Below are 26,048 nucleotides of genomic sequence, written 5' to 3' on the forward strand. Positions count from 1 at the left end.
CTGTCATTGTCTGCTGCAATGACTTATTTTGGTATTAAATTGTTGGTGAAGGCAATGGACCCCACTAACAGTGATAAAAAATCAGCAGAGATAAAGGTAATCATTAATTTCTGCATGAATGAAGTTTATTTAAGGACGACCTCCAGAAAAGTAATTTGGTTTTTAAGATTGGCATAAATAGGTCTAGGCCACTAGGGTAGCCTACATCTACAAAGGTTGTCTGATGCAATGATATTGAGACTAGACAAGACAAGATAAGAATTAGATGGAAATTGCTGAATAAAGAGGTTTTAATTTTAATCTATTGATTGTGAAACTGAAAGTTAAAAATAAAATACATCTTTGATTAAAAATATGAAAGCAAATTAATCCAATGGATTCCCGATACATTACTTGTGTTGATCCATCACAATAATTGATCAAAGATTAACAGGTTCTTAATTAGTTTATTATGAGTTAATTAGGGGAAGAATCCACTTAGAATAGATAAGATAAACTGGGGGGAACCTGACGTAACTGTAAAGGGTGGGAACCACTACCACAACTTTATAAGTTCCTCCCGTAGTAATTTCCCACTTTTGAATTTCCAACCATTTAGATGTTGCAGAAGGTTGGGCATGCCCTCGTCATTAATGACATTTACAATGATTATTGTAGGGGATCTAAAAATCTGTAACTCTGTTGCATTGTACTTGTATCATTCTTAGTTAGATATAAGCTGTAAGGCGGTGAAAGCTGTCTCTGTAGTTATGGCATCAGAATTTTCAGGTTTTTTCAGGTTTAACTATATTATATTTACTGTTTTTTTTTTACAGGCCAGGGAAATGTTAAAAAAACTGGGAGTAAAAAATGTGAAAGAGGTAAAGATCCAAGCACTAATTTTAGTACTTGATGATTCGAAATTCTCTTATTTTAATCAATGCTTCTTGCATTGTGTTAGATAAAAATAATTATTTATTAACTGTCTTCAAAGGGATAAGTTGGCTATCTGTTTGATCAAGTTACTCTAGTCTCAGAAACAGCATTTTGTTAGCTGTTGACATCTTACCAACATAATTTGAGCCGTCAAATCCTCGTTTGTCTAGAATTATCTGTGTTGGAAAATTAAAAAGACGACACCCTTTATAAGTTGCATAGTGTTACATTGTTAGGGTATGTCCAACAAATGGTGCTGGTATGTGAAAGCCTTATGACCTTGAATAAGTAACTCTCCTCATTATTCCAGTCAAGCCATTTGTAATTTGGTTTGTCTTGGAAAGATTAATGCGAAGGACCAGCTGGAGAATGGATGGTTATCCTTGTAAAAATAGTTGTTTGTTTCTTTCCTTTTAAAGTTCTATTGAGCACTATTATAACAGTGATAAGGTTTTGTTATTATATCCTATTCTATTCTAGTTAACAGCGTATGAATTGTGTATGGCAGCTAACTTGGTAGATCCTCTGTCTATTGATGTACAATGGAATAATATTGGTGGCTTAAGTGATATTATACAAAATATACAAGAAACTGTTATACTTCCATTTAATCGTCCAGATTTATTCCAAAATTCAAGTTTATTACAAGCACCTAAAGGTAGGCATATTTCAATATGATATTGCAGCAAGATTTACGCAGACATTTGGCAAGTTGAACGCTTGCTTGATTGTTTGATTGTTTGATTGTTTGATTGCTTTCTTGCTTTCTTGCTAACCTGAAGATCCAGGGTTCAAACTTGGCATTGGTTGAGATAGTACCTTCACATATTTTATCTGAGAATATCATAGGTATATTTTATGAATTTAATTATAGTACTATCAGATAATTTCTAGATTTATAAGTTTTCAATTTTAGAATAATATGTTGTTGTTTTTTTTATCAATACTGTTTACTGATGTTATTTTACAGGTGTATTACTGTATGGTCCACCAGGATGTGGAAAGACAATGTTAGCCAAGGCTACCGCAAAAGGAGCAGGTAAAATTTGTTAATTTTTCTTGAGTTTAATTAGTCAAAGTTGGTGTATGGACTGATCTACTTCATAAAGTCTAAAACCAGAGTACAAAAAAAGATATTTTTGTAAAATGTGGATGCTGTTTCATATATTTGTATTATGATATATTTATTTATATGTAGTTATTTTCATAAAATTTGAAGGTTTATCCTATGATTAGCCAGGTTCTAGTTTTTGCCCATGATCTGTGAAAACCTTAGTAAGATTTCATCTGATAGATTTTTATGTATAATTAAACAGGTTCTAGTTTTTGCCAATGATCTGTGAAAACCTAAGTAGATTTCGTCTAATATATATATATTTTTTTTCCTATAATTATACAGGTGCTAGATTTATCAATCTACAGATATCATCGTTAGTAGACAAATGGTACGGAGAGTCTCAGAAGAGAGCAGAAGCTATTTTCTCCTTGGTAATTCTTTTTTACTAAGTTCTTTGTAGCTGTCAATAGAAATAGATTTATGGGCTATCTTTAGTATTTGTTGTAAAATCTTATATACTGTAGAGACATGCATGAAGAATTTACAGACTCATCATATCTTAAAACTTTGAGGTTCGGTAATTAATGGTCATTTGACATTATTTTTATATTGAGTATTGTTTACAAAGATAAATGCAGATGAAAGCATGATCCATTTAGAATAGGTCATAATAATGCCCTCAGTTTCTGCCTATCAGCAGCTAGTCCGAGGGGCTGGCATGGAAAAGCATTTAGTCATTTTAATGGCAAAATTTCCCTCATTGCACACTGTATGGTATTGCCCGTCTTCATTAACTCAATCAGGTGCTAAAAAGTAGAAGGTAAAACTCAATTCATTTCGTTGTCCCTTTTAATATTTCAGTTCCTAAGGTTTCTGTATTTCCCTCATTGTACACTGCATCATTTCCTATCATTCCTGTATCTTGTTCTTCCAGGCTATGAAATTACAACCTTGTATTATATTTATTGATGAAATTGGTAAGTTGATTATTGTCAGTTCTATTTCTGAAGAGGTTTTCAAAACTGTTTATGTGTATCAGGGATACTGATAGCATCTATTTGCTTCATTCCAATTTTCAATCAAACATCTGTGGTTCCTGCAATTCCTCAAAAACTAATCACGAAGGACCTTATGTGATAAAGCATATAGCTATTAGTGACTTCATCAAACACTTCTTTTCTGTGGAATTTCAGGATCAATAGAGGTCTGATTGAAAATTGTTGCTATCAGTGTCCCTGATACACATAAACAATTTTAATTTCGGCTAATCTTGGGAAATATTGAATCTAAAAAGGGGTCATTTTGGCTCTCAAACTGGATACCCTGAAAGTGGCATCTTAAAAAATGTATGGAATATAGGTTTTCTCCTTGTAATGGTTATAAGATCTTTTTATTTCTGTGTCAGACTCGTTCCTTAGATCTCGAACCTCAACAGACCACGAAGCTACTGTGATGATTAAGACACAGTTTATGAGTTTTTGGGACGGTTTAATCACTAACCCGTCTTGTCAAGTCATGGTGATGGGGGCTACCAACAGACCTCAAGACGTAGATGCAGCTATATTACGTAGAATGCCCAGTATGTTTCATGTTGGGTTACCGGTACGTGTGCTATTTATAGCTTTTACAAGATTTTCATTACACTTTAAATGTAGAGAGATTATTTAGTCGTAAGCCTGTTCTCTAATCTTTTTCATATTGATGTGAGAATTCTTACGAAGCCAGAATATTATGAATGCTTGTCTGAAGTAGTCAAGATAAGATTGGATGGTTTTCTAGACTTGGAAAATATTAAATCTGGCAACTCTTTTCATAAATTTCATAACATAAATAATAATAGTAATAATAACTTTATTAGAAACCCAGATGTACAAGGCAACCTTTCCTGGGATCTTTCTACATACAACTACAATAACATATTTACAAAATGATAAGGTAATAAAAATGGAAAATAGAAATAAAATAGAAAATGAATGATAAACACCCTTTAAAAATCCTCCTGTTTATGGAATCAACACAGTATATTTATTAACCCAGCATGACTTTTGTTAATGAATTCATATCATATTATATATATTAATAGGGGAAGAAACAGAGAGAAAATATAATAAGATTAATACTATCAGGTGAAAATGTAAGTAGACATTTTGAAATAAGATCAAACTAAGGAAAAGTAACTTTCATTTCGGACACCCTTGATCTGGTGTTTACTGCTTGACAGGTTTCGTTCAAGTTGAACTCTTCAGGGGTGACTAAGTAGAGGTTATGATTACAGTACTGAGGCACCCAGGTACCATTGGCCTTTTAGTTTTTATAGACCGCATGAAAATGCGGAAGAGGGTCATCAGAGGTTAAATCTGACTTCCCTCCGCATCTGAAAATGAATCTTACGGTACAATCTAACTTAGCTAGAAGTTTCATGCTTATTGCAAAAAGTGCACAATTTTCTTGCTGAGTCTCTGAACTAGTCGGCCATTGTAAATTTGATGAATTTTTTGTAGGTAGACGATGATATAGAGTATAACACACTAGCTGAACACACGGAGAGTTTTTCTGGCAGTGATTTACGAGAAATCTGTCGAGCAGCAGCTGTTTCTGTCGCACACGAATTTATTCGTAGTTCGGGTTTTAATTCGTAAGTTAAATTTGAAATTCACCGAAATGATGTAGAATTCTCGCCTTAATAAGTCTAAGTGTAAAATAAGTTTTAGTATAAAAAAATACAAGTTCAAACGATGAAAATCTTCGAAGGTTTTTGCTTATGTGGACAACTATTGAAATTCTAATTGGATGTGGACACAAGTCTTTATATTGCGAATTATTTAATATTCGGACCTGTTTTACCTGTTTGTTTAATTGATTTGTCTGTCTTCTTTCTAATGTTTTCAGTGAATATTTGTTCTGCTTTGTTTATTTCAGAGAATCAGAAGGAATGATGCGTGGAATCAATATGAAGGACCTGGAAAGTGCGACAAAGAAAGTTCGACAAACCAAGTCCTTATCGACAAGTTCACCTCTTAATTTTCATCTAGATTGATAAAATCACAGACTTTAGTAAAATGGCATCCTAATTAAAAGACTGGAGCTATTTTCTTAAAAACTTACAAAGACAGATCAAGATTTTAAGCAATACAGTAATATAATTAGTACTCGTTGGGGCAGGGAAGAACTTCGGCTGTCTGGCTGACCCCCATTCTCTCTTCTTGATGGGAAGGGGGAGACATTAGCTTGATATGGATGACTAAAAACTATGAATTGTATCTGTTCTTGTATTGAAACTTTTGTGTGATTGTCTTTTAAAACAGATAGTGATGTAGATTTCAGTCAATAGGTTATGTTGGTGTACAGTGGAGACGTGTTTAACAGGTTGCCCCTGGAAACCCTGATATTCACACGCTATTTACTGGGAACAGAATATATAGTATATAAAATTACCTGTTAATCCGGTTTCCGCAGGGCTGTGATTGGCATCGAAATATTAAATTATATAGTAATTTATGTGACACTTGAACAAACAGAAAGGGACATAACTCTAATTGTGGCATGACATGTTTCATCTATCCAGAAAATCATTTAATCGCACACAGATTCTTCGGGAACGGTAATGTGCCGATAAAAGTGGTTCCACTGTACTATGTTTTATGCGTGTTCCATCAAGACTATATGTGTGTTAGTAAGGCAGATATAATGCATATAAATAATGATGACCTCAATATCAGTAAATAGTAGGATTGTGGTTCACTTTAACTAAATAGCTTTGTATTAGGCAGTGAATTTAACCAATCAAAACAAACCTTTACATATTATGAGAGGGGTTGCTGGTAAAAAAAATGAATGAATTTTGTGAGAGTATCATCTTTAATGGCCTTGCTTCTAAATTCATCATCGATTTTTAAATTGTAGTTGTACATAATTATATAATAAAATTAACCTTTATGTGATAATTATTTATTTTTAATATTTTGCTAACGGGGGATGGTAAGAGTTCAGGGAGTCTCATTCAGAAAAGACGACCTAAGTGCACTGATGACTAGACTCTGTCATCCAGACCCTATTTGTCTATGCAATGCTTTTCTGCTCAACTTTGGCCAATGTTTGTGAGTTGGTAACTAGCAGCATGGTAGTCCCGAAGTTGATACAAGATGCAACTCTTCAACGAAAGATGTCGGGAAAAGTCTGGGCATCAGGGAATAAAAGATGACAGAAAAGTCAAAGTTGCTACAAGTTACTATAATGATCCAGTTGATGACAATACACCTTCGACTAGATCCAATACTACGTTGCAAGTCTCCAGTCCATTCTAAAAGCTCAGGATAATTGACAGAGCTTAAACAAGAGTATATATATGTAAAGAAATGACTGAATAAATAAACCAAGTACGACTGAATTACAAAACATAATCCAAAATACCACATGAGGAAGTACATGTTGATCAATCATTTATAAGTGCGTCAGTATTTCATAAGCAGCTAATGAACTGTTCACATGAAGAAGTATATCAATAATAAGTGAGTATTTCATAATGAAAAGTAGTATCAGATGTCTAGAAGAGTAAGCATAACCTGCCTAGTGCCACACCCGTAAATTTAATAATTTTGAATTTTGACACAAGCGAGTAAGTATTTTATAAGAAATCAGTATTTATTGAGAATAAAAGCTACAGTGTTCCGTGATTCACATAGCAAGATGATAGTAGATTATAATAATAATAGTAATACACATATATATATATTCACAAAACAATATTTCACTATTTACACAAACAGGGGGCCTTATTCTAAATAACTTAACTAAGGTAAAATCCAGATTTTAAGAAATACAGTAATCTGATTGGATAATAAAACTTAATTTAAAATCAATTTTAGTGATTGACCAATCAGATGACTTTAGAGTATAAAATCCAGATTTGAAGAAATACAGTAATCTGATTGGATAATAAAACTGAATTAAAAATCAATTTTAGTGATTGACCAATCAGATGACTTTGGAGTATAAAATCCAGATTTGAAGAAATACAGTAATCTGATTGGATAATAAAACTGAATTAAAAAACAATTTTAGTGATTGACCAATCAGATGACTTTGGAGTATAAAATCCAGATTTGAAGAAATACAGTAATCTGATTGGATAATAAAACTTAATTTAAAATCAATTTTAGTTATTGACCAATCAGATGATTTTGGAGTTGAAGAATAAGGCCCCAGGTTTAAAAGCTTTTTACACCAGTTGGAAGAATAAAGCAAGTGATAAACTATATAATTTATACTATAACATTTAGCAGTGAGATTTTCATACAAAGAACATAAGGCATATTACATGCTTCTTTAAAGGGATTGTAAAAAGGTTTTCTAAATTTTGTATGATAGCATCAATTTGCACCATTTTAATTTTCAGATAGATGGAATGGTGTACATTGATGCTATCAATGTCCCTTATTAACAAACATTTTTTAGAAAACGTGTTTACATTCTGTTATACCTAAACACAAGACCTATATAATAAATATTATTTCTTTTATATCGAAGCACAAAAAAACAAAAGCAATGTGTATCTTTCAAAATAGTAACTTTATACAAAATGTAATGTGTATGTACATAATGCTATATCTTCAGTCTTTCTAGACCTTGAGCTAACAGACTAATATTCTAGTCCTTAACAAGTGAGTGATATAGAAGCATTATAGACCTTATTCACGCGTCGGTAATATTGAATCGAGAACGAGGCTCATAGCGCAAACAATAAAAAGGGAACATATCACTGCATAAAATTGCCAACTTGATGTCTTTAAAGCCTCCTTCTCCAATCCCACTAACTCAAAACTAATCATATTTTACATTATTCATTCAAAGTTTTTATGAATACTTTCAGATGAATTTTACCTTCGCACATTTTCAAGAAAGGGCAGTTTTAAGCCCATTTTCTCGCTGTTGATCGGGTGTTTAATGAAGTCAAATTGGCTATTTGTTCATACGACGTAGCCATCTTATAAATGGATGATGTAATTTGCATTATGAACCTTGCTTTCAGTGCAGTATCTAATTTCTAGCTTGTAGCAAATACAATGAGCTCTGTAGTTCTCTGTAAGATTATCAAATTTAATTTAATATAATATATAAACAAAATAATATTGATCCATAAAACAATCAGGACTCTATCTGTATCATCATAATAATTCTTCTTGTGCATATAACATTTTCTTAATTTTAAATTTATATTTAACATAAGTTACCCACAATAATTTATAACATACAAACATAATAAAAGTCAATTGTAAAAAATTTACAAAATAAATTCTTATACTTGATATTTCAATAACATGGTGCAGAAAAGTAGGAAGTAAAACTCCATTCATTTCATTTGATATTCAATACTTGTTTTATAGAACATCTTATTTCATTTTCTTTACTTATTAAACATAGCAACAAAACTCATGATAACAAGAACGTGTTGGGCGAGCATTAATCTAATTTAAATTAAATGAAAAAGTTGTATCTATTTTATTTTTTGATATTTACGACCTATCAAAGCGTGTAAAACCAATTTCTTGATAAAATAAGGAATTGTGGGATATCGAAACCTATTGTAGAGCAGTCTCTTTGGGTTTCACTATCCCACAATTCCACATTGGCCATTAGGTTATTCTTTTTCAAACGTTTATTATATCAAAACTCATAAGTTTCATATCAAAGATTTAAAACGATTAACATAATAGTAATTTTCTGTAAAATAAATTAAAAATAAAAATCAGGGACTTCGCTACAAAATTTTTGTGAATATATGAAAAATTCGCAAAACCTGGCTCAATTGTAGGAAAATATCTTTAAAACCAAATGCATATCCATATATTTGGAGCCCTTGTCAAACATGACTGGCAAAATACAACATAATCAACAGTTGGGAGCTCTATTCAGACATGACTGATAAATACAGTTTAAGGCCCTAGTCAGACATGAATGCAAATGCAAAAAAGTCGTAATTTTAATGCTTTAGTCAGACATGATTGGTAAATACAACAAAATAATAGCTTTAGTCAGACATGACTGGTAAATACAACAAAATAATAGCTCAAGTCAGACATGACTGGCAAAAAAAACATGATCATAAACTTTAAGCTCGACTCAGACATGACTGGTAAATACATCAAAATCAAGCTCTTGTGAAAATTGCACATAAAATTCAACACTGATTAGATGTAAATTGAATCGTAAGTGCCCTATTTTTGACAGTAAAATTCCCCACCGGCAATCAGTTTGCCAAATTTTTTTCGTAAGACATCTTGAGAAACAGGGTCCTGGCCCCAGACCACGCCCTGGCCCCAGACCACAAAACATTTCTCATTCTCAGCTTACTTTCTACTCAAATTCATAATACCTCTCTCATCAAGAAAAGGTAAAATTTGAAGATAAATGTGATAATGTTAGAAACATTGTATCCTAATGAATAATTTGATATTTTTTTCTTTGATACAATTAGTTATACTGTAATAACAGCTTGAAGTTTGAGTAAAATGGTAGAAGTACATGTATGGAAAAAAAACGGTTTGTGGCCCTCAGACCCTGATCTAAAATTATCTGATTTTCAATCACTTTTATGAGTCATAGGTGGAAATTCATTTTCATCATCCAAACGTAATTTTCCCATGTTGCTGGCCTCGTCCCCGCCCACAGCTCCCTGCTCTAGTTCTTCATACGGCTGAGATTCTGAAAAAAAAAGATATGTTCATATAAAAATTGAAAAATGGAGTCATATATTTTGATGATACTATTTTGTAATTTATAAAGCACTTATTTCCAGGGATTGTAAAGAATTCTAAATGTTTTAAGTGTAGCGGGGACACTGATAGCATCAATTTACGTCTTTCCAATTTTCAATGAGAAATCTGTGGTTCCTACAATTCCACTAAAACTAAGTGTTTCATGACGTCACTAATCACGAAGGGCCTTTTGTGATAACGCATATTTTGATTAGTGACGTGCTCTTTTTAACTAAGATTTGAAATATACAGGCCCAAATAAACACAGTATGAAATGTGCCACAAAGTTACAGAATTGAAGTTAAAGAAATGTGCAACACAATGTTTTGAGAAGAGAAAAGAGGAGATCTTTTTAAATTGAAAAAACCATTAAGAAAGCATGCCAATGAAGTCATTAATTTTAGAAAGCATTTTATGTATAATCTGATCAAGCCAATAAACCCAGAGATCATGTTCCTTCAACATCGTGTAGTATAGAGTTGTTCAAGTTTGCTGATGTTGATTAGATCAATCATCAAAAATCATGCTTCAGTCCTTCATTTAGAGCCAATGAGCATGCTAAATACAGTAAGTAATCATTTAAAGCTTTCAAGAAATGATTTCCGGACTAACGATAAGTCAATTACAGTTGGTTTAAAACAAATGTCAGAAAATTCAGCAATCTGATTGGTTAAAAACTCAATTCAAAAGAAGTTTGGGGAATAACCGATCAAAAGATTGCTATATATGTAAAAGGGAAATATTTTCTGAAGTATTGCCAATGCCAATAATTAGAAAGATATATCCCTTTTAGATAAGATTTCGAGAAATTGAGACTTGGTTAACCAGGTTAAAATTAAAACCATGCTAAGCCGTTGGTGAGATTTGAAAATGATCAAACAAAAGAAATGAAAGTTACAGAAATATGGATGAAGGTCAAGGACATTAATGGCTGCTACTCTAGGATGTAAATGGCAGGCTTCTAGGCCACGTTTCTCTCAAAAATCTTCCAACAATCCTTGTCACAAGTGTGGATGACCCTTGTTCATCTCAACTTTCACAATGAGAGTGTGGCATCATGTAAAAAATCCTACAAGCTTTAAGGAAATGTAAGATGGTTTTCTAAATTTTTTATGTGTATCTGGAACACTGATAGCATCAATTTGCAAAATTTGCTTTATCACATAAGGTCCTTTGTGATTAGGGATTTGATGATTAGGGAATTGATGATATAAATGTCCCCAATACACATAATTTATTTCAGGAAACTTTTTTACAATCTCTTTAATGAAATATTTATAGTAAAATACTTCATATAAAACCAACATTTATGAATTTTCATTCATGGATGGCCTTTTTCTGGTAAAATCAACACTTATGACAAGTTTTATTGTAAGATTTTTTGAAAAGCGAGAGCCTTTCTCCTCCACCGGCCGACGTTATGGTTGAGGACCAGTGCGGGGAGGAGCAAACTAGTGGGCCATACTTTACCTTCCCCAACTAGAACATCATCCATTAGAGCAACAGAATCCGGTTTCACGTCTTTCTTTGACAGCATCTCTGCGTAACTAAAACCTGAAGAATTCGGGGGACGGTCAAGCGACGGTGGCTTACCTGGCGGAGTGCCACCTGCTGGAGTGTTATCTCGACGAGTATAAGTGGCACCTGGATGAGCTAGAGGACGATCGTGAGAGGCTGGATCTTGAGAGAAGGATTCACCCGGCTGCCCATCTAACCTGTATGAAACATAATCCACATGAAATGAAAAAATCAAAAGAAATAAAGATCTAATCAATTTTAATTTTCAATTATACAAGCCAACTAAACTGTCTTAAACTCAGTGGTGGAGCCAGGTTTACGTCCAAGGGAAGGCGAGATATCTGAGATAGTTATGAGATTCTTGCCCGAAAAACTTGCTTCCAGGCCTGTGAGGGGGGGAGTGGGGGAGCAACTGCCCCCTCTGCCCCCCTTTGGCTCTGTCACTATTTAAACTACTGCTCATAATATCGCAATTATACCATACATATTCAATGTTGTTCAGTATTTACATTTTTCAAAAAAATGGTTAACTTATGGATTACTTAATCACTATTCAAAACATCTTATACATCAGTGTTCTACTGGGTTTGAATAGTGAAGAATTCTTGCTAAAAATCAGCGTTTCTTGAAAGGTATGATTGCTGCCAAATTTCCAATCAAAAGTAAACCATTCCGAAATCTACTGCTGCCATTTCCTTCCACGTATTTGCTGGAGTGCAAATTGACGTCATCCACCTGGACATACAGAAAATCTCGAACTAACAGTTCATCTCTGTATTAACTACCGTTGGCCTCAGTAAATATTACACACTACATGTTGATAATTCTCGTATTAACCTCACCTGAGTCATGAACCATACAATATTTACTAACCTATGTTGTCTGATTAAGGTACATTCACCACCTTCATTAGGATCAATATTATAAATATATAAATAACCATCTTGAGACGCCACTAGTAATCGGGGTATCTTCTGTATTCTGTAAGCAAAAATATACAACGTCAGCATTTTTATAAAGATGTCGGATCACCTAAAGCTTTATAACAGTAGAATTACATCTGAATTTTACAAATTTCGAAAGCCTTCCCTTTTTCGATTTCCAACTGTCGAGGGATCTTTAACATGCACAGCCTGTAGGAAACGGGCCTCAGTTTATTTTCCCCTCCAAACGACTAGACGCTTTTTCCACGTCAGCCCCTCTTACCTGCATCACTGACAGAGGAAAACCAGGTTGAAAAATCGGAAGGGTGTAACTCACTGGCCCATCGCGGCTCCCTGCAAGCTTTATTGGGAAATAGATAAAATAGATTACTTACAAGGCTAAAGCACAGACATTGCGTAAGCCCGAGTTAGGTAGCCTAGCCGTGGCAAATGATCTCCCTTGGTTAAACATCTCTGTAACGGGAGTGGGCAGATAATTAGCTGAGGTTTTTAAAGCTTGATTAAAATATCCCATCCAACTCTGATTTTCATCTTGTGGTTTTGTTTGTCTAAAATAATAAGTTTTGTGCAAAGTTATTATTACTTTTAATGTTTCAACTATAATTTCTCATTATTTTACACCTTCTTTGCCCCATATTCAATGATACCTAGAGGAACGGCTGTCCAAAAGATATTTCTAGTCAGGAAGCTAAGGTACAATTTTTTGCCTTTTGTTGCACAACGAGACATCTTTTTCATGTCAGCACTTCACAATAATTAATTAATTTAATGGATATATCATGTTATATAGAGATTCTATTCTTTAGTCATGGCACCTAGTAAGTCTAACTGATGAATAAATACTCTTATTGACCAAGTTTGAGACATTAAATTTTATGTCCATTCTAAGAAGTAGTATTCCTTTAAGGTTATTTAAAATGAAAGTAGAAAACTTACTTGTCTTTCATATTGATATCTAATTTAAAGATATGAACAGTTTCTGTATTACTAGAGGCACACAGGAACAATGCATCGTTACTAAACCCTAACGAATTAATACTAACACACCTGAAATAAATAATAACACTTTACAAACTGAACACAAGAACAATGTATCATTACTAAACCCTAACAAATTAATAATAACACACCTGAAATAAACAGTAATCAAGCCAAAATTAAGTGGGGCATCATTTAGTATTCAGATTTATCAACTTAGCATTTTGGTATTTCAGGGGGGTCCACAAAGCTAATAATGTTTATTTGGTGTTTGGGTTAGCTTACTTCTCATCCCTTTCAAAAAGGACACATAGCTTACATTTTGTATGTTGTAAGTTTTTATTGCCCCTTCTAGGCTACAGGCAACACCATGCAGTATGCAATGAGGGAAACTGTAAAGGGATCTTTAGTGTGCACAGCCTGTAGCACACAGGGCCTCTGTTAATAGTCCCATTCGAACTACTAGATGCTTTTTACCATGTGGTATTTCCAAGACCTCAACCAACTGTTTGTTTGCTAATGGCCATGTTGGTATTTTATTTTACCTTTTAACTCCTCTTCTAAATTCAAATAATTTCTGACCGTCTGGTATAGAGAAAACTCTGATTACTGTTCCCTGTAATATCACACAAAATATTATTATAGGTTGAAATATTAAAACAGAACCTGAAACATGTTGTTACTCAGAGTTTCACACTGTGTGATCTTCAGACAACTGACCTATTTCAGCCTGTGTCCCTATTGAAGTTAGACAAGTAGAACTTATTCTCATGTCTACATTTCAAGAGTTGGAACATTTGTTTAAAGATGTGTGCTTAGGGGCATTAATGTCTGGGCTCTAGCTCTGCTATCAATGGACCAGGCCACGTATTCTCAAACCGATTTTAGCTCTAGGATGTCCTAGGATCTTATCTTCTAACATTGATTCTAGGACATCCTAGCGCTAAGATCGTTGCGATAATACGTGGCCAGGATATTTTGAATTTCATGATAAGTAAATAGTTGTCAAAGTATCTGTTTTCCCAACTCCAGTCTAAATTTAATGTCAAAACATTTTATAAGACCGCTTTTTTTTAATTTGTATTACCAAGAGTTTAATCAAGAATCAAATGAATGCATTTTTAAATCAAATTCAAAGAGTTTACCTTTTCTGAAGCTGTGACTAATTTGTTACCTTGGTGACTAAAACTTAAAGCAGCTAAAGGACCATCGTGGGCTGGTATCATAGTAACTGCTCTCTAAAATAATAACATAAGGTTTAACAACATTTATAAGTTGAGAGAACATAAAACAAAATACACTAGTAATACTGTACAGTATAATTCACTTTCTTTAATAAAAGAGACTGTAAAGAGGTTTTATAAATTTTGCATGTGTATCGGGGAAACTGATAGCATCAATTTGCACCATTCCAATTTTCAGTCTGTGGTTCCTGCGACTCCACTAAAACTAAGAGTTTGATGACGTCACTATAAAAAAGCACGTTCAAATGCTTAGGTTTAGTGGAATTGAAGGAACCACAGACGTCTGACTGAAAATTGGAATGGTGCAAATCAATGCTTATAGTGTCCCCGATACACATAAAAAGTTTAGAAATCCTCTATACAATCCCTTTAATATGATCTAACTATTACATAAAACTGAACTTTACCATTGAAATTTCATAGATAATCAAATATACTTACTAAATTAATAGTATCGAATATCTGGACTTCACCAATCTGATTACTACCAGGGTAGGCCAAGAAACAATTATCATTGCTTATAGCCAGAGCACAAAGTCCTGTAGGATTAGGTGGTGTATCACGTATCGTATGTAACACTTTCATATCTCGAATATTGTGTATATATAAACTCTCTTCTAAACATACAATCAATCGCTGAAAAATACAATATAAATACTACTATCAATTGCTGGAAAATACAATATAAATACTACTATCAATCACTGGAAAATACAATATAATTACTACAATCAATCGCTGAAAAATACAAGTGGAAGGTGTTTTGCTAGTGTAGAAGATGGTACTTTCAACAGCTAAAAAATAAATCATTTTAAGATAATATATTAATTCTTTGATAATTTTCTTTAGTTTAATTAGTCATTATTTTTTAATGTCAAATTAAGCAAACTATTAGATTAATTGGTGTTTCTAATGAATTATCATGTATTCTTAATCATATCATTATATTCTTATTGCATATAATAAAGAGTTTTAACCAATCATAAATGTCCATGTATGAAACAGTCTTGATAAACCAAAAACAAACTTTTTGACCTTTCTTGATCGGTCACTCATTAGAATTCTGCAGGTAATTCTCTTCTAATTTAGCTAATTATGAATTAATTATGGACATGTGAAATAAACTGGTATTTTCCAAGTCATTAGAACACCTCTACTTTCTATTAATAAAAGTATTAGCATTTTCATTTTCATAAATGAAACTAAGGGAACGCATCTTGAAGTTTATAACATAAATATTAACAAATATATTTTGTTAACTTGAGTTGAATAAAAGGTGCAGTTCTAGGGAATATAAACTTTCTATGAACCTCTAAAAACTATCATATTTGATATTGAAATATTTTAATAGTGAAAGGTGCAGTGTCTGTATCAATTCAATGGCTATTAAATAAATCATTATTACATAAAAAATATAATAAAAAATAAAATGAGTCAACTTATAAAGGAAAAAATAAATCACACGATAATATGTAAACAGTATGTAATAAGTCGATATAATTAGAGTAAATGTGGGTGCTATATATAATATATTTCTCAGACAATATTCTTTAGCTTAAGTGAATAAAAGGTGCAATGTTATAGTGAATTGTGAATATATAAAGACCTATTTAACAATCACTTTATATAAGTCTATATATGCAGCTTATAGAAATAGTATCATATGATATAATATAATATAATATTGGTAAACTTAAAAATAATCTGCTGTAGAATAAATATACCAAGTACTAACGATCTGAACTGAAAAAACTTTAAGACTACTTAGTTTTTTCTATAGCAGATTATTTTTTTGAATGTTTACTCATGTGTTGTGCTTTAGAGTATCCACATTATATTGATCAACTAAAAAATGGACTGTTAAAAATCTTTGTGAAATGATTTGCGTGTCTGTTATTGAACACATGTCCATGTGAGCGTATAAAAATAATATCATAATTTGCTGCAACCAATGTTTTGCTATACTAACATTTCGGATTTCCCGTTTGGACCGTTAGTACTTTTATTTTTTTTATTGATGATATTAAAAGTGTTACAGTAGGCTAAATATTTGGATTACCAACTGATAAAGCTCCATTATTAAGTTATATTATCAGTAATATCTGCATGGAATTGATAGATTTACTAGCATCCTACATTGTTGGGATACTAGATGCTGTGTTAGAAAGTGTTAATAAAATTGAGCTCTTACACTGAGGAAGAATTAAATTTTACCTGTCGATTGAGCATGACAGCTAATATAGAATTGGAATAACTTTAAAATTACCTGTCGATTGAGCTTGACAGCTAATATAGAATTGGAATAACTTTAGAATTACTTGTCAGTTGAGCTTGACAGCTAATATAGAATTGGAATAACTTTAGAATTACCTGTCGATTGAGCATGACAGCTAATATAGAATTGGAATAACTTTAGAATTACTTGTTAGTTGAGCTTGACAGCTAATATAGAATTGGAATAACTTTAGAATTACCTGTCGATTGAGCATGACAGCTAATATAGAATTGGAATAACTTTAGAATTACTTGTCAGTTGAGCTTGACAGCTAATATAGAATTGGAATAACTTTAGAATTACTTGTCAGTTGAGCTTGACAGCTAATATAGAATTGGAATAACTTTAGAATTACCTGTCGATTGAGCTTGACAGCTAATATAGAATTGGAATAACTTTAGAATTACCTGTCGATTGAGCATGACAGCTAATATAGAATTGGAATAACTTTAGAATTACCCGTCGATTGAGCTTGACAGCTAATATAGAATTGGAATAACTTTAGAATTACCCGTCGATTGAGCTTGACAGCTAATATAGAATTGGAATAACTTTAGAATTACCCGTCGATTGAGCTTGACAGCTAATATAGAATTGGAATAACTTTAGAATTACCTGTCGATTGAGCATGACAGCTAATATAGAATTGGAATAACTTTAGAATTACCTGTCGATTGAGCTTGACAGCTAATATACAATTGGAATAACTTTAGAATTACCCGTCGATTGAGCTTGACAGCTAATATAGAATTGGAATAACTTTAGAATTACCCGACGATTGAGCTTGACAGCTAATATAGAATTGGAATAACTTTGGAATTACCTGTCGATTGAGCTTGACAGCTAATATAGAATTGGAATAACTGTAGTTGCATATTTCTGTTCCCTTTTTAAAATGACAAACTTCTAATTTTCGAGGTGATGAAAGACTGACAATGGCCACTAGACTGCTGGAGAATAACCTTTCTACAATGGCTATATCTTCACTATCTGTAATTAAAATATAAAAATTGCTGCTGATTGGTTATTAATAATTCGTGGTCCAATCAGAATTCATTTCTCATAATCAATTATCTAATACAGTAAAAAAAATGGAGCCCAGGGGGATTCAAAATTTTCACTTAACCGGTGTAGACTTTTGTACTTGTTTCTGACTCAACATTTGGATATTTTAAGTTAAATTTTTCACTGAAGGTAAGGGGCATCTTCCTCTACGTGTTGGCATGCAGTTTGATGTATTCCAAACCACAAAAACCGAGTGAAAAAGGCTCAATGTCCTTTAACGAAATTTTCTTTTCATGTCTATTATTTGGTATTGCAAAGAAAAAGGTGTCAAGAGAAATCATCCGAAAGGTCATCCAGTGCATCAATAAAGTTATACACTTTGATATTACATCCATCCACCATGTTAGAGATAGATACAGTTGAAATTCATTAAATTCACAGCCATGTCAAATAAAGTTCAAATATTTTATAGATTAATTCTACGGTTGACTGATTTTAAAAGTTTACTTTTCCATCAGAATCTAACCAGTTCGGTTTTGGTGTTAAGGTGTATGGAGTCTCAATGAAAGCACTGGCCTAGGTCACAGAGAAATACTAGCCTTTGGTAGTTGTCAGACGATCAAATATCTATCAGATGCTGGAATGTTTCCGACTAATACCAGGCAATGTACCACAGTAATGTTCTCATTGAATCATTTTGGTTCTTCAATTCTCCAATAGCAGACAAAAGATTTCATAGGTGATTGGGTACATTCAGGGGTACAGGACGTCTAAAACCTCATCATATATATATAATACCTACCATGTTCATAGATAGATTCTAACTTCTCAACTGAATTCAAAGAGAATAGTTTGTATCCTGTTTTGGTGCCAACTGCAAGCGATCTGAAAATATTACAAATGTAATTGTGAGGGAATCAGGACAACTCGGACCAAAACAAACTCAGCCAACCTTTTTTATCAACAATATTTCACAACAAACCCAACCCACTTTTTATAACAACCTCGTCCCACTTTTTTTGACTCGGACCAAGTTTTAAACAATTATTAACCACTATTTACACTTACCTTACTTTTTAATTCTAATATAATTATCTTAGTAATTAAAGAATTCAAACGGCCCTTTTCAAGACCATCCAGCGTCTTGACTTTTAACATTGGTTTGAATCTGAGTTGTCTTCAGCATTCTACTTTCAATTTGTTTAAAAAATATGAGTGGTCCCAGTTTGCATAGTTAGTGGGCTGAGTTTGTCATAAAAAATAATAATTATTAAGTCCGAGTCTCATAAAAAGTCGTGAAAAATAATAATTATTTGGTCCAATTTCTCGTAAAAAGTCGTGAGTGATTCCCATATAAAGTGGGCCGAGTTAGTCTCGAAAAGTGGTCCTGATTAGTCAAAAAAGGGGGCTGAGTTTGTTTTGCTCCGAGTCGTCTTGTGTTCAATTGTAAAACCTAAATAATGAAGCTTATAACTCATCTCCTTATCCAACACCTACTTTAATACTTGTAGCAATGCAAATGGTCACTTGGGTTCTGTAGACATATTCTTTAGGTAACGCAAAAAAAAGTGTCCTGAAAATGCATGGTCTTAACTATGCAATAATAAACTATTTTCACTCTTAAAATAGAGCTCAATACATCAATAATATTGTAGAGAATTGTTTTAACTTTGTATGGTTTCTTGACAAGTCTCAAGTACAGTCTCAAAATTGTTGACGCTGCATATTCTGAGTATTGAACCAGAGTGAAATATAATTCTGGAAAATTTTGTTATTTCAAAGTTCACAGATTTGATATTAACTAATAATTAATAAGGACAGAAAACAATTTGATTTACTTTATCATAGGTTCCTAGGGTTTAGTGAGAACCTAGGCCAAGGAACAATTTATCCAAAGCAATTCAGAGGAATTATAAAACCAGTACAGTGGTGTAACCTATTTTCGTGGATATAGGGATTTAACACCGAATTTCTTCAAAGTTAAAAAAACGAAAAAAAAATTTTATGTCTTAGATGTTTCATCAGATATTCTACAAAATAATTAAAATTGGTTTATTTCGATTTTCTTTATGAATCCTTCACTTTGACCCATATTTCATGAGCAACCAACTCGGCAACGGCGGCAGAATGCGTCACGTATTTTCGTGTACAATGTTTGATCTATAAATAAGTCTTGAAAAACACGTTGTATGGATACCGGGTGGTATAATTAACTTCTCTTAGTATTTGTCTTTAATATCAATTCATTATAACTAGTGACAATTCCTTCAAAGAACCACGATTTAAAAAAAAAATAGTGGCTGACAAAATAAGATACGTAGCGTGATTTATTGCTGAAAGTCACTGAAACAACATAAGAATATGGTCCACTTTGTGTTCCATACAAATTTTCTGCTGACACAGAATCCGCTAGTTGATCACGTGACTTCATTCGTTGGAATATATTCTAGCAGACGACACTTGGAACTCCGATTACCGCTTGGGATTATAAGGAAATTCGGCCGTTAAAAAATGGTGACGTTTGGTAATAAGTGAAATCCGCCATTTTGTATTTGTCAAAGTATACATTAATACATTTTACCTTACTTGAAACTACTGAATTCATTCTACTAGCTGATATTGTAGAGAAAACCCATGTTTATCAAAACAAACTAATGCGGAGGTCGTGCAAGGTCGCTCATGTAAATTATTAAACATTTCCGGAAATCCACGAATAATAGGTTTCCACGAAATTAAGTTACTTGACTGTATAAGTTCATCTGAAGAAAGGCATTTTGTTATTCATGAATGAAACTGAAAGAATCTTTCATCTGATTTACTTTTTTTTTTTAGAATCAATAAACTACAACTATTCAATATAAGTTTCTAAAAATAGAACATATGTAATGTTTGTTGACAAGCTAGGAGTTCTGCCACTTATTATTCTGGAAAATTTTGGCTTTGATTTTGTTTCAAAGTTTAGGTCAAATTATGAACTCATCAGTCTGTAACTGTGGTCCTCCATCAAAATTTTCAGGTAGATCCTGCATAAAAAAATAGCCCCAATGGCTGTTTAGATAGGTTAGTTGTTACTCTAACTTATTGACATTGACAAACCAAAACCGAAACAGTTCAGCTGATGATGCAGACGTCAAAATGAAAACAGACTATAAAAATTAAATGTAAACAAAGCCATTATTGAACACTTACGAACAGTCCTGGTTGAAATTAACGAACAACAGATTGGACTGTTGATCGCCCGATTGACTTGCGAGGTTCATGAGGCCAGTCCAGCCTTGAGAAACACCACTGTAGATATAATCCGTGTTTATATTTTACGTCCAAAGCTCAGTGGACTCCATTTACGATTGTAGACAATAAAGATTATGGCTATGTACACTACAATTACGTACAAAGTAGAATTATCAGAAACAATCTTTTTTTTAAAGTGTAATTTCAATTTTCACTCGAAGCTTTTCTTTTTATGATCTTCTGTTCTGAATTAGAAGTTTAATTGTATGCATATTCTGGAATGTGAATATGACGTGATTCGACCTGTGTATGATTTAGTCAAAGTGGCGAATTCAAATTTCTTATCAATCCGTGAATGCAGTGCTAATAGTCAGTAAAGGTCATGACACAAGAATGATGTTATCTGATTGGTTAGGTTAAAAATAGCAGAGATAACTCTTGTACTGATTCAGACCACTGTTAATATCTGTAGTCATAATTTTCTCAATAGCCATCTGTGGCCCATTTTAAATAACAAAGCTATTGATCATTAATTGATTTCTTAGTCAGTAAATTGGGTAAATTTGTAACTTGCCTTTTCACAATTTTGGTTCTATTCAAGATAAAAAAAAATCTACAAGTCCTAAAGCGGATTTGATAACGATATAGGCCTAATTTTCTGTTGGCTAGCTTTTAAAATTATGAAAAATAGGCTTAAAACCGTAGCCTACCCTCTTGAGGGGGCTTTCAAAACTTACAACAGCGAGTGAATTGGCTATGTTCGGTTCAATGTTATTAATTCTGCCCGTATACCATGCCGACTTCACAGAAAGGGGCAGTTGCTCACCCCTGCGAAGCCTTGAGAGGATCCCGTACCCCATATGGCTACGTAACCTATAACCATACAGAATCATCAAAAATACAACTAAGCAAATAAGTCGATTTGACACTCTGGTACATTTTCCGATTGAGTATTTCATGTTAGCACGCTACGTTATCATTCAGCACGAGACTAACTGGCGTTTATACCGGGTCACGTGTCTAATGCGTGACGTTAATTGAAATGCACGTGCATTAGAAAGGAAACCGTTATATCCAGGATGTTACAACGTTTGGTATGCAGATACCTTGTCACTATATACAGGAAGGCTATGAAGGACGGTCCGTTATTGTCAACGCTCGCTATCTTTCAGTGACACGTGACCCTGCGACACGCACGTGTAATCTGAATCACGTTCACTGTTAACGGTAAAACTTGATCAATCGATGTGTGCAACTCTAACTGAAGACATCGTCTGGAATTAGTTAGCGACTTACATTTGCAGTGAAATTCAAATGGCAGAGGATTTCTATAATGCGGATTCGGTATGTTAAAGGCATGGTTTTGTTTCGATATCAAAACTTTTGATTTATGTTATCTGTGCTATCATCAGCACAATTGTGTTCTTTCCGATTGATTGATTGATTTCCAATGATTTTGATGTTTAAAAGTCGAGGACTTCTCTAGTCATTAGCTTTTTAAGATAATTGGAAATCTTCTAGAATTTTTTATTTAAACAATATTTATTCAAGAATTACAAATATTACAATATACATATATATAAACATATGGTTTTGGAAACAAGCTTTAAAGCTTATATACATCCATTACCATTCAAAATCATTACAATACGATACAATACAAATTAGGGAAAAATTTACAAACTGTTTACACTAGAATTCTAATATAGCCTAGGTTATACCTAACTTATATAGAAGGCCTATATCTGTATTGTTAAAAACTATCTGTCTTTGTCAATGTTGTGTAAATTAGTGTTTAAATTATTTTTTTTAAAAAATAACTAGTTAAAGAGAATGTCAAGAGGTTTTCTAGATTTTTTTATGTGTATCGGGAACACTGATAGCATCAAATGACGTCATTAAAGGCCCTTTGTGATACGAACTCATTTTGCGATTATTGACGTCAACAAACACTTATTTATTGTGGAATTGCAGGAACCACAAACGACTGACTGAAAATTGGAATGGTGCAAATTTATACTATCAGTGTCCCTGATCTAGAAAATCTCTTACAATCCCTTTGATATTTGTATTATTCTTTTCTTTACTCTCTTGACACCCTAATTTCAGTCAGAAGTAAAAATTTTGGTTTATCCTGATAAGTGTATACCAGTTATTTTGATCTATTTATGTTATCCAGGAAAGAACTTCCCATAAAGTTATCGAGAAAAGACGAAGAGATCGGATTAATAACTGTTTAATGGAACTATCTCAAGCAGTACCTTCTGTTTTCGCCAAACAGGTAATTTCAGTTTTTAATACTTTTCTTGATAGGAGGTAGCCTAGTTTTAAACGCCACAATATTAAATCAATTTTAAACCTGACATATGAAACCTTATTCAATATATGCTGACTGTGATCTGTATTTTTAAAATATGGGATTTATACCATACCTGATAGGCCTACCTAACTATGCGGGCGTCCGAGTTTAGTGAGGTTGTTGTTGTAGTAATTGTTTTATTATAAAGGTTATATTGCAATAGGGTAAATGGAGGAGGCATTGGGGAAGTAGATAATAAAGTTTGAGAGTAGGCCTTACCAAGCAATTGAACTCAACTTCACACAAAGACGCCCACCCTATTGCATTTGTATATATAGTATTTCATAGGAGTTAACATTCATACATTTTGTATTTTAATACATCGACTTTGATAGCCTACTTTGTAGCAGTAACATGTATTTTGTAAGGACGACTTTGGTATTTCAAAGCTTCGATATAGTAAGTTTGGCAACGTTATACCTCCATAAGCTTGAGCATAATATACCCCTTATAGAAAACAATAGAGGTATGAGCACACATTCTAACCATGACCGTAGCGAGAGGAGGGGGAGGGGTGGGGGGAAGAAGAAGGGAGGGGGGGGGGGGGGGCCTTTAAGACAAAATTTGCCCCCCCCCCCTACGGGCCTGGTGCTATGCAAATTTTCTGTAGACTATCGCATTGAGCATTCACGCATCCAAACCATATATCCGTCCATATATTCTGAGGTTTATTTTTAGTCTTCAGGAAAGTTAGAAAAAGCCGAGATATTAGAGATGACAGTCGAATATTTAAGAACAATACAAAGAACAGAAAGTGGGTCGAAACACGACACAAGTAAGTTTACATACTCCTCATCGGGCTGATACATATTGGCGGTGCTAGCCGTTTTCAACGAGGGATTGGAATACACCTTATCAATTTGATTTTAACGTGCATGACCCGTCGCACTTGAAGCCTCGCTTCGTACTTTTATCTAAACTTTCGGGAAATATTGTTGATAAACTACATCTCGAAAGATTAAAATTCTGTTACTAACGGGAACATACTTGATTAATTGATGACGGTACAATATGTATATAATTCGATATAATAATGCACGCGCATATTGACCTAAGTTCTCGATCGAAACAAGTCTATTTCTGTTCGATCAACCAATGATTTGCGCTAATTCTGGCAGCCCTACCCACGTGATCATATTTATGTGCCTGTATATTGGGGGACGAGGATATCCATTCTGACTACAAAAACCTGCCATGTTTTGGCTAGTTGGACTAGACATTTTGTATCCGGAAGATAACGAATTATTGATCAATCTACCAGGCTGGGGTCTTTTACACACGTCGAAAATTCCATCAAATAATTAATGTGTGTTGCCTCACTGGCACGTGCAGGGCACAAAAGATATCACGTGCAAACATCTTTCCCGGTAACGGCACGCGACATCACCCGTCCACACGCAAACACGCACGTGCGTTTCAAATGCGCACGCGACTTGGATTCTAAGCTCACGTGTTTCAAACAGATGTGTATGTCTTTATTTGCAGGAAACCCGACTAATTTTATAGCAGAGTGTGCGGAAACAATGAAACGCATGTCAAAATGAGAAACTGAAAGGAAATCTGCTTTTCTCTCGATTGGGGTGCACACGAGACACCAGCAATTATCGTCGTAACACGAAACGCCCGCGCAACGATCACTCTATAATTTTATAGATGAAGACTTTGTTAAAACTTAAGATGTTGCGAACTTGGAAAACATATGACGTGTGCGCAGGCAATGTGCATCATATGGCATAGTCATCGCATAGCAAGGTCAATAACTCATCGTGTCCAAACCACACCCCTATTCGTCATACTTCCATGTCAAAACTCTCATTCGGGATACGACGATGTATGCTTTGCATCGCAACCGTGTACAAAAATCCAACTAGTGAATAAGTTTATCAATGTTCTGTTATGTTAGGAGCTTCTATAATGCCTATAATCACGTATAACTTTAAAACAATTCTAATCGAACCCTGAACAAATACGTTTCATTAAAATAGGATCGTATGTTTGCTGCAAAATTGTAGGAGGAAAAATAATCATACTAGCGAATAAAGTGTGGCTGACTAAGATTCAATGTTTTCCATTTTTTTTATTTCAGGATTATTCCAGAGCGGATCCACATGGACAGATTTTTGTCAGAATTATGAGCTGGGGTATAACGAATGTATGAGAGAAGTGGTCCATTACATGACTGATATAGAGGGCCTGGGACTCAACGATTCGAGATGCGTTAGAATACTATCGTATCTTCAGACAAGACTATCCCCTAATATATCCCTCAATAACGACTTTCCCCAAAGTGTCCGTGAACCGAAATCAGAATGCGGTGGACAAGTAAGGGGTTTTTCAATAGAACGAGGTTTCAGAAGATATTCTCCCTACAGGACTGAAACACATAGAAATTTTAGAATTGGGGCCTTTGTGAATAAGCCATCGTGTAGAGACCTTAGCTCAGAGTTACATAGAAGCTCCAGATCGTTCAATTTGTTGTAAAAGGGGCTCGGGATAGATTGCAAGGCAAATTGGGCATACAAGTGAAGGATATTTCAATAGAGCTTCAGAATATCATGAATCATGGATTGGAATCCTTTGCGAGTAACTAGGTGCTCTAGGTCGTTCAAGTTGTTGTAAGTGGGATCGGTGTTAAAACGCGGGGCAAATCTTTGAATACGTTCCTATGTATGTGATACGGACATTGATCAGAAACTGTTACGGATGGTTTGATAATAATAGGCCCCTACTGCAGAAAGTTTTATGGTCTGGATTTAGTCAGAATCTAT

At 33.7% G+C, this 26,048-nt stretch overlaps 3 protein-coding genes across 3 annotated transcripts; 2 read left to right on the forward strand and 1 right to left on the reverse strand.

Annotated features, from left to right (window-relative positions):
* Positions 1-18: 18 nt before the first annotated feature.
* On the forward strand, positions 19-5,009 carry LOTGIDRAFT_177773 (hypothetical protein; the record flags this gene model as incomplete). Its single annotated transcript, XM_009047107.1, has 10 exons — positions 19-96; positions 816-860; positions 1,396-1,573; positions 1,886-1,954; positions 2,315-2,403; positions 2,907-2,949; positions 3,378-3,574; positions 4,056-4,106; positions 4,474-4,607; positions 4,892-5,009. 10 exons carry the CDS (start codon positions 19-21, stop codon positions 5,007-5,009), a joined length of 1,002 nt encoding a protein of 333 aa, XP_009045355.1.
* A 4,479-nt stretch (positions 5,010-9,488) lies between these two features.
* On the reverse strand, positions 9,489-21,023 carry LOTGIDRAFT_185236 (hypothetical protein). Its single transcript, XM_009047108.1, has 11 exons — positions 20,880-21,023; positions 18,493-18,575; positions 17,509-17,675; positions 14,852-15,046; positions 14,312-14,404; positions 13,712-13,782; positions 13,125-13,235; positions 12,563-12,736; positions 12,118-12,225; positions 11,320-11,441; positions 9,489-9,673 (listed from the first exon to the last, which is right to left on the reverse strand). Exons 1-11 carry the CDS (start codon positions 20,948-20,950, stop codon positions 9,552-9,554), a joined length of 1,317 nt encoding a protein of 438 aa, XP_009045356.1. The 5' UTR covers positions 20,951-21,023; the 3' UTR covers positions 9,489-9,551.
* A 2,095-nt stretch (positions 21,024-23,118) lies between these two features.
* LOTGIDRAFT_97309 (hypothetical protein) lies at positions 23,119-25,521 on the forward strand (the record flags this gene model as incomplete). The annotated part of the gene is made up of 3 exons (XM_009047109.1): positions 23,119-23,202; positions 23,959-24,055; positions 25,397-25,521. Coding segments are annotated over 3 exons (306 nt in total), but the record flags the coding sequence as incomplete, so codon positions are not given.
* Between the last annotated feature and the right edge of the window lie 527 nt (positions 25,522-26,048).

Source organism: Lottia gigantea (assembly GCF_000327385.1).
Source record: "Lottia gigantea unplaced genomic scaffold LOTGIsca_11, whole genome shotgun sequence".
NCBI classification, from domain to species: Eukaryota; Metazoa; Mollusca; class Gastropoda; family Lottiidae; genus Lottia; species Lottia gigantea.